The sequence below is a fragment of the Gekko japonicus genome, unplaced genomic scaffold, assembly GCF_001447785.1.
Source record: "Gekko japonicus isolate JY-2015 unplaced genomic scaffold, Gekko_japonicus_V1.1 scaffold76, whole genome shotgun sequence".
NCBI lineage: Eukaryota > Metazoa > Chordata > Lepidosauria > Squamata > Gekkonidae > Gekko > Gekko japonicus.
The window spans coordinates 1,369,832-1,379,749 of NW_015166420.1; the positions used below are offsets into that span (position 1 = coordinate 1,369,832).

The 9,918-nt window shown below is 48.4% G+C and overlaps 1 protein-coding gene across 2 annotated transcripts in view; it reads left to right on the plus strand.

Annotated features, from left to right (window-relative positions):
* LOC107110836 (tyrosine-protein phosphatase non-receptor type 11-like) overlaps positions 1–9,918 on the plus strand; it is a 93,026-nt gene that overhangs the window by 76,517 nt on the left and 6,591 nt on the right. For both annotated transcript variants that reach the window (XM_015411664.1, XM_015411665.1), the window contains exons 9-11: positions 2,445–2,597; positions 6,903–7,034; positions 9,752–9,906. In XM_015411664.1, the coding sequence (XP_015267150.1) occupies positions 2,445–2,597; positions 6,903–7,034; positions 9,752–9,906 (440 nt within the window). The remainder of the gene's footprint in view (positions 1–2,444; positions 2,598–6,902; positions 7,035–9,751; positions 9,907–9,918) is intronic.

Here is a 9,918-nt window from a genome sequence, read left to right on the forward strand (position 1 = left end):
AACTTTATTGTCATTGTACATAGTACAACGAAATTAAAGATGCAATCATTTCGGTGATCTACAACAATATTCATATACACTCACACACCATTCACTAGTGTCCCATAACTCCCTTAAGGTTCACATAACAACTTAAAACCACCAATGTCACCCAAATTCCAATTCATGCAGCATTTAAGGCAATAATAGCTCTCGAATAAAAACTATTTTTTAATCTATTTGTCCTTGCTTTAATTGTCCTGTGTCTTCTGCCCGAAGGCAGCAGTTCAAACAGGGAATGTTCAGGATGTGACAAGTCCTGCAAAATGTTCTTTGCTTTTTTTCAAACAGAATCAGGGTTGCCAGTTAGGGTCGTCTCCCAGAATTAGAACTAATCTCCAAACTACCTGAGATCAGGTCCCCTGATCAGCCTTGTCAAGGCGGGGATTGGGGAGGGGAGGGGCCTCGGCAGGGTATAATGCCCTGGAGTCCACCCTCCAAAGCAGCCATTTCCTCCCGGGAAACTGATCTCTGTCGTCTGGAGATCAATAGTAATAGCGGGACGTCCCCAGGTAACACCCGGAGCAACCCTGTGAGCTGGCCACTTGTGTTTGGAGGGTTCCAAGGGTGACCTTAGGCAAGTCACAGCACTCTCGGCCTAAGAATAAGCCTAGCTCGCCACCTAGTGGTGCCAAAAAAGAGCTACAGCTTCGGCAGCCACACAATCCCTCTGGGGATCTCCTGGCTATTCCACAATTTCCGTTTCCAAGCAGACGTGGAACACCCCCCCCAATCCAGATGTGTAAAGCAAGCAAGAAAATAGCTTTGCTGTGAATTCGCCGCTGGAAAACTGTCGGCCATCTGAAGGGTCTGTGTGAATCGGCCTCTGATCTGCCGATAAATCCAGCTGGATAATGGCGGGGGACTTTATTGGCCGTTACTTTTACAGCCTCCACAACACGTGCTAGGTGCTGCATCCTAGTTAACAAGGCTGAGCCCTGCAGGCTTACAAGCTAATAAAAGGCAAAGGAGCCTGGCGAAGCAGGGCAGGAAGGAAGCATTTAAAGCAATAACAGGCCCCGTCGCCCTGGCATGAAAGGACATGGCTCATAGCATTGTCAGGAGGGGTGGAAGCAGCAATCGCTTTAATTGACGGATTAATCAGTTCAAGTGTCGCATGATGGCAAACAGCCTTCTCACACAGTGCAGCTTCTAGGGAGGGGCACCCTGAGATGGTTCCGTATGTCCTTCGTTGCCACAACAGGGCACCCGCGCTGGCGTTCTGGTATGTCTTTAGTCACAAAATGTAAATCCTGCATTTCTGACTTTAGAAGGGCTACTGAAGTGGCTAACATGTGAATTAAAAACACACACAATCACATTTAAAAGCCATTAAAATCAGACACCCCCCCAGACCTTTCCCATCATTAAAACAACTTAAGAAGAGTTAAAATGCAGGCAAAACATAAAAACAACAACTGAAACATTGCTTAGGAAGGAAGGGTCATTGAGGGAATGCCAAACAAAGGGAAAAGAGGAAGACGGCAAGAGACGGGGAGAGACAGGTCTGTCTAGGGAGAAAGTTCCAGAACTTTGGTGCCATGACAGAGAAGGCGGGGTATAAATTAAATAAATAAATAAAGGCCCTCTCTGTGGTTGCCTTGCCACCCACCTAATTTCAGAAGACGACTGTAGTGGTCAGGTACGCTCATAAGGAATTGCACAGATGTTTATGGCTGGAGACAACGCAAGTTTGGTTTTAATTAATAGAAACGAGATCATGCAATTTAGTTCTCTGCCAGAAGGTTGAAGATGGCTCCGTGGGGGTGATCAGACTCGACCTACTTGTCAAGTCCCTGAAAAGGAATTGTCCTCGTCCAGCCTAAATCTGATCGGATAGATTTGCAAGCCAGATGTTGAATCTATTTCAAACCTCTCTCCTTTTGTCAACGGTCACGACGCAGTGTTCCCTCTAAGCTGAGTTGGTGTGAGCTAGCTCACAGTTTTTTAGCCTCCGGCTCACACATTTTGGTCTTAGCCCAGGAAGGAGGGCTCCAGAGCAAACTGATTCATGCAGTAGCCAAGTCGCTTGCTCACAACTTTAATGCCAGTAGCTCACAAAGTAGAATTTTTGCTCACAAGACTTCACAGCTTAGAGGGAACATTGGTCACGAGGCAGGTTGCTGAAGCCTGCACAGCCGCAAGCAGTGCTCCCTCTAAACTGAGGAGTCTTGTGAGCAAAAATTCTACTTGGTGAGCTCCTGGCATTGAAGCTGTGAGCGAGTGATTTGGCTGCTGCATGAATGAGTTTGCTCTGGAGCCATCTTTCCTGAGCTGAGACAAAAATGTGTGAGCCGGAGGCTAAAAAAACGGTGAGCTAGCTCACACTAACTCAGCTTAGAGGGAACACTGGCTGCAAGGCCCCTCCACACAATTCCTTTTTCCCCCTTTGTCTTCTGTTCCAGAATATTCTGGAAGATGGGAGTTCTGAACACGGCAAGGTCTACATTGCCACTCAGGGATGCCTGCAAACCACCGTGAATGACTTCTGGGCAATGGTGTGCCAAGAGAATGCTCATGTCATCGTCATGACGACCAGAGAGGTGGAGCGAGGGAGGGTGAGCGCTTTGCCCGTTTGTTTTCCCGACTTTCTGTGCCTGTCTGTTCCACGTGTGTTGCCGTTCTACATATTCGACAACTTTACTACGCATGCATTAAGCTGGGCGTTTTCCAACAGGATTTTTGCCTTCTTTTCACTGCCAAGTACAGCTATGGGGTATTTGGGTATCTTCCTCGCACAAGTCATTTAACCTGTTTTGCTTATGTTTATTCTACATTCTCCCCCCTCCCCGGTGGTATTCTAAACCACCTTTAATGCCATGTTTCTCTCTGATGCTGTATATATCTGTTGGCCGACCGCCCGGGTTGTTCCCTTACGTGGCATTGCCTCTGCAAACCTGAGCTGTTTTTTGCAGACCTCGTCTCCTAGCTACAATTTAGCTCTGTGAAGGGGCTGCATCGCCTCTGCAGGCTGAGTGGGGACTCCTGAAGCGCGTTCCTTCTAAGCAGGGGTCATTTCGTAGAAAAAGAGGTGCAGGAGCTCATTAGCGTAACTTATTTGCATATACCACACCCCCTGACCTCACCGGAAGTGTGTCAGAAGGCAACACCCACCGCTCAGGCTCTACTGGACTGTTTTGGATGGCTAGCTATTGGGGGGGGGGGAACGTGCAGATCTATCCTCGCAGAGGAGGGAGAGCTTGTGCCTGAATAAAACTTGGTCTTAAAGATGCCACTGGACTGTTTTGGACCGGGGGGCGGGGGACTCTGCAACTTACCTGGCTGCTTCTTGCTCTGACTGAGGGCTGCTGGGAGCAGGGGGTGGGGCTTGTTGCATGTGCCCCTGGGCTCTTTACTGCCGGAGCTCCGCTCCTGTGTGCTCCTGCAGGAAATGACCCCTACTTCTAAGGACCCCGTTTCCCTCCTCCTTTTGAACACTGCCTGAAATCTCTGTTCCCGCCCCCTTCAGAGGAAGAGGAGGCGGCAGCGGAGAAAAAAATCAGTGGAAAGCAGCAGTGTGAAAGTGCCCAAGTACGTCGTAGTGAAGGCTATGCTAAGGCCTTCTCCCTTGTGTGCTGATTTTCTCCATGCGGGGAATTTATCCAGTGTAGCGTTCAAGCGCACTGTTTATGTTTTACTTAAGAAAATTGTACCCAGCCTTCCCACCAAAAATGTATCCAGGGAGACTCGCGGTAAGGACTGATAACAGCAACCGTTTCCTTGCCTGCTGCTTTGAAGAGGTTCAGTACAACCCTTGAATTCTGCCACCTTGTTCTCCATAAGGACGCATAAGTTCATATGTCACTATGTTCCCTCTAAGCTAGTGTGAGATAGCTCACAGGTTTTTTTAGCCTCCGGCTCACACATTTTTGCCTCAGCTCAGGAAGGAGGGCTCCAGAGCAAACTAATTTATGCAGTAGCCAAATCACTCGCTCACAACTTTAACGCCAGTTAGCTCACAAAGTAGGATTTTTGCTCACAACACTCCACAGCTTAGAGGGAGCATTGGCTGGCAACCAGTGTTCCCTCTAAGCTGAACCAGTGTGAGCTAACTCAACAGTTTTTTAGCCTATAGCTCACGCCTTTTTTGTCTTAGCTCAGGAAGGAGGGCTCCAGAGCAAACTGATTTATGCAGTAGCCAAATCACTCGCTCACAACTTTAACGCCAGTAACTCACAAAGTAGAATTTTCGCACACAAGAGGGACCAAACTTTGAGGGAGCAGTGATCACAGCCAAATCCAGGGTTATGGGAATGAGCCTTTCGAATCCCTGAGCTTGGGTCTTCCCTCCTTCTCTTGCGTGTGGTTTGCTAATGGAAGTGTTTTTGGATTCGTGACATCGTTTGTGTCTTTGTCTGGACCACGTAGTATTGTCGGTGTGCTTTCCTCCACACCAGGAGTAAGCCACACACTGGTTTGTAAAAGGTAAAGGTAAAGGTTCCCTTGCTCGAAAGCCAGTTGAATTCGACTCTAGGGTTGCGGTGCTCATCTCCATTTCAAAGCTGAAGAGCCAGCGCTGTCCGAAGACGTTTCCGTGGTCATGTGGCCGGCATGACTGAACACCAAGGCGCACGGAACGCTGTGACCTTCCCACTGAAGTGGTACCTATTTATCTACTTGCAATTTCTTGCTTTCGAACTGCTAGGTTGGCAGGAGCTGGAACTAGAGACGGGAGCTCACTCCGTCATGCGGCACACTCAGGTCTCGGAACTGCTGAACTACCGACCTTCCACAGCTGTGTGAGCCTGGATGTCTGTGGACCACACGAGGGGCAGAGGGATCGAAAGGGAGCCTCCAGGCCAATAAGATTCACCAGACCCTTTCCTGAGACCCGGGTTTGACAACATCTGACTCATGCCAGTATGCAGCATGGCATGGATAGATTTGGTCTGTCAGTCAGAGCCCTTCTGTGCCAAACATGGTATCTTGGGGAGAGCAGGTTTAAACTGGCACTTCAAGAAATCTCTTTCAAGCATCTTTGCAGTTTTCACTCCCGAACCCGGTGATCCTTTCGGCGCATCTTTGCAGTTTTCACTCCCGAACCCTTTCGAGTTGACAACTTTGTGTACGAACAAAGCCCTCCGCGTTTGAAAGACAAAAAATAATGAACATGGCATCTGCCTTGCAGTCCTCTCGAGAGGAGGGGATGAGATGGAAGGTTGCGGAGCTTTCCTGCCCCTGGACGCCCCAGTGTTGGCGTGAAGTGTGTGGGGGTGAGGGGGGCAAATAGTCATCCCCCCCCCCCCCCCCCCCCCCCCCCCCCCGCCCCTCGCTGCCAGAAGTGTTCGGCCGCAAGCAACCGTATCGGTTTGAAGGAGGGGTTGAAGAGCTCACCAGCTCTCTCCTTTTCTCCCTGTGTCGGGAAGAGCAAGTGGGCTGTAATTAGCTTATGATGAGCTTGAATAGCCTCTTTAAACGAGAACTTGAAAGGGAGCCAGCGCAGAGCCCAGCCGGTAATTGTTGTGCCGTTGGATCGCCTTATTAACTCATTCCTATGTGTGTGAGAGAGAGAGTTTCCTCCACTTATTTCCGTCCTTACGGACAATGAGAGCAAGATATCGGGATGCAAATCTCTTACTGAATTGCCCTCGAGCTGTCTTTGAAACCATGTTTTTTGATGGGCCCCTTTCTCTTTCTTTCTTTTTTGAATGGCTTTAAAATCATTTAGGGGTGCTCAACTCCCCGTCTTTCAGTGCAACTCAGTAATTGTATATCAAAGATGCCTAACTGGAAATTTAACCTGTTTTGCTGAAGGAGCCAATTGAAGCCATTGATTCCCGTTCGCTGAAGAATTTTCGAATGCTTTATGCTAGATCATTCAATAATGTAGTGGTATGCTTCTTGGGGGGGGGGCTGATTTTACGTATGGACGCATTTTCCTGTTATGGGAATACCCGTTGCTTGTTTGAGCTTCAGAAGTTAACCCTGCGGATTCAGCTGGTTAACTTCGAGCTCTTCTCCTTCTTCTCCTTCTTCTCCTTCTTCTCCTTCTTCTCCTTCTTCTCCTTCTTCTCCTTCTTCTCCTTCTTCTCCTTCTTCTCCTTCTGAGTCCGGAGTGTGTGGACTCTAATCTGGGACCTTCTTCTTCTCCTTCTCCTTCTTCTCCTTCTTCTTCTCCTTCTTCTTCTCCTTCTTCTCCTTCTCCTTCTTCTCCTTCTTCTCCTTCTTCTCCTTCTTCTCCTTCTTCTCCTTCTTCTCCTTCTTCTCCTTCTGAAGCCAGTTTGGCGTAGTGGTTAGGAGTGTGTGGACTCTAATCTGGGAGAACCGGGTTTGATTCCCCACTCCTCCACATGCAGCTGCTGGTGTGACCTTGGGTCAGTCCTAAGTTCTTTCAGAGCTGTTCTCTCAAGGGCAGTTCTCAAGAGAGCTCTCTCAGCCCCACCTACCTCACAGGGTGTCTGTTGTGGGGAAGGGAAGGGAAAGGGATTGTAAGCTGCTCTGAGACTCCTTCAGGTAGTGAAGGACGGGGTCTAAATCCAATCTCTTCTTCTTCTTCTCTTCCTCTCCCTCTCTGTGAGGACAGAAAGGCGGATATCAATTCTGTAAATAAAGTAAATAATACTTAGGAAGATTTCCCCTGGAAATGCGGTGTGGGACTTCAGCTGTTGTTGATTATTTTTTATTACTCTGCACAATAATCATGAGCGGTGCATATATAAACCCAGGGTTCTCCTTATGTGTACAGGCTTTAGGGTATGACTTTGTGGTAAGGGATCCTTCGATATTAATCACGTAAGCAATGGTAATCCATTACCCCAATCCATGTTAAGGATCCGGTTGGGGGGGGGTGGGAGCAATACCACCACACTCTGAATAATGAGCCACTTTCCTTCTTTCTAATAGACTTGTGTATCTCCCTGCAGAATAAATGTTTCCGCTACTGGCCAGATAAACACTGCACCAAGGAGTACGGCTGTATCAGCGTGAGGAATATCGGCGAACAGGAGGTCCAGGGTTACCACATCCGGGACCTGGAGATTGTACGGATGGACAGGGTGAGGCCATCTGTTCTCTCTGTTCAATCTCTGTTCAATCTCTGTTGAAATGTGGTTCAGTGGTTAAGAACCTGCTGTGTGCAAGTAGAAGGTCCCAGGCTGAAGCCCTGGGATAAACATATGGAGCAAAGGTCCATGAGTGGCTATTAGCCACAGGTATAGAGGGAATGCTCTGTCTGGGACAGTGATGCTCTGTATTCTTGGTGCTTGGGGGGCAGTGGGAGGGCTTCCGGAGTTCTGGTACCACTGGTGGACCTCCTGATGGCACCTGGGTTTTGGCCACTGTGTGACACAGAATGTTGGATTGGCTGGGCCAGTGGCCTAATCCAACATGGCTTCTCTTATGTTCTTATGTCTGGGGCAATGATGCTCTGTCTTCTTGGTGCTGGGGGAGGGGGGGCAACAGTGGTAGGGTTTCTGGGGGTCTGGCCCCGCTGGTGGACCTCCTGATGGCACCTGGGTGTTGGCCAGTGTGTGACATAGAGTGTTGGTTTGGATTGGCCATTGGCCTGATTCAACATGGCTTCTCTTATGTTCTTATGTCTGGGGCAGTGATGCTTTCTATTCTTGGTGCTTGGGGGCCCACAGTGGGAGGGCTTCTGGAGTTCTGGCCCCAGTGCTGGACCTTCTGATGGCACCTGGGTTTTGGTCACTGTGTGACACAGAGTGTTGGTCTGGATGGGCCATTGGCCTGATCCAACATGGCTTCTCTTACGTTCTTATGTCTGGGGCAGTGATGCTTTCTATTCTTGGTGCTTGGGGGGCCACAGTGGGAGGGCTTCTGGAGTTCTGGCCCCAGTGCTGGACCTTCTGATGGCACCTGGGTTTTGGTCACTGTGTGACACAGAGTGTTGGTCTGGATGGGCCATTGGCCTGATCCAACATGGCTTCTCTTACGTTCTTAAGCCCTGGGACCCTCAGCCAAAAGGATTTCATGTTAGCAAGAAAGACATTTCTCTGCCTTGAGTCCTTGGAGAGCTCCTTCCAGTCAGAACAGACAAGCACCTGCTGCCTTGATTTGGCAGTTTCATGTGTTCAAAAAGCATAAATGGTGCAGGTTTATGCTTTGACACTATCACTTTTCTCCCCACTCTTTTCTGCCACAGTATAATTTCTGGATGTGGACCAATGTTCCCTCTAAGTCGTGGAGTCTTGTGAGCAAAAATCCTACTTTGTGAACTCCTGGCATTAAAGTGGTGAGCGAGCGATGTGGCTGCTGCATTAATTAGTTTGCTCTGGAGCCAGCCTTCCTGAGCAAAGACAAAAATGTGTGAACCAGAGGCTAAAAAACAGTGAGCTAGCTCACACTAACTCAGCTTAGAGGGAACACTGATGTGGACATACCCTTTCTGGCCTTAGAAGGTATATTTGAGGATTCTGTATCTGTGCTTTATGGTAGTATAAAGCATAATAGCGAGCATAGAACTTAGTCACCTTGAAAATCTCTGCTTTCATATTTCAAAACAAACAAACAAAAGCAAGTTTCTGTCCATCATGGTAGAGCCACTTGAAAGTGTCTAGGCATTGCCTTTTGAAATCTCATAAACCAAAGGGAACGCTGAGTGAGGTTTCCATTGGCGGGGTAAGATTTCAGGTTGCCGGGTAACCAGCGTTCCCTCTAAGCTGAGTGAGTGTGAGCTAGCTCACAGTTTTTTTTAGCCTCCAGCTCACAGATTTTCATAGCTCAGGAAGGTTGTCTCCAAAGCATACGAATTGGTGCAGTGGGCAGATTGCTCACTCACGACTTTAATGCCAGTAACTCATAAAGTAGAATTTTTGCTCACAAGACTCCCCAGCTTAGAGGAAGCGTTGCAGGTAACTCTTCCTTCCTGCGACCGGCAAAATAGAAGAACTGCTCATACAGCATATGTATACAAAGCACTCTACTGGCTTTCCACAAACTGTACAGCACTGATCTATTCCAGAGGGCTTTGCTATGCAGGCGTACGATTTGTACTGTACAGAATGATTCGCACAGTTATTTGGACAAACGATTAGGGCCTGTGGTATAGTCTACCATGTGTAGTTTGCCGTGCTGTGTAATCTTGCATCATTTCTTGTGTGTCACGTTAACGCTTCCACTTGGCGTCTGTTCTGTTTGTCAGATTTCCAGTTTCTATTCCAGAGGGCTTTGCTATGCAGGCATATGATTTGTACTGTACAAAATGATTCGCACAGTTATTTGGACAAATGATTAGGGTCTGTGGTATAGTCTACCATGTATAGTTTGCCGTGCTGTGTAATCTTGCATCATTTCTTGTGTGTCACGTTAACGCTTCCACTTGGCGTCTGTTCTGTTTGTCAGATTTCCAGTTCGTTCCACAACCCAGATCCTGTTTCACTGTTTATGGAACGTCCCACCCTGCAGTGTTCCCTCTAAGCTGAGTTAGTGTGAGCTAGCTCACAGTTTTTTAGCCTTCAGCTCACGCATTTTTGCCTTAGCTCCGGAAGGATGGCTCCGGAACAAGCTAATCTATGCAGCAGCCAAATCGCTCGCTCACAAATTTAATGCCAGCAGCTCACAAAGTAGATTTGTTGCTCACAAGACTCCACAGCTTAGAGGGAACATTGCCACCCTGTCGACTGCATTGGTTCGGCCTGTGTAATCCACCTGGAGTCCCAGTAGGAAAGGTGGACTATAGATAAGGCCAATAAAATAATATAAATAATAAGTACATGCCACAGAGGTGTGTTTGTCTGTCTGTCAACCTTTGCAGGAGGAGCGACCCAGACGGATCAAGCACTTCCAGTTCTTCAGCTGGCCGGACCACGGGGTCCCCAACGAGCCAGGAGGCGTTCTGCACTTTCTGGACCAAGTCAATCAAGCTCAGCGGAGCTTTGCAGATACTGGGCCGATTGTTGTGCACTGCAGGTAAGCACCCGG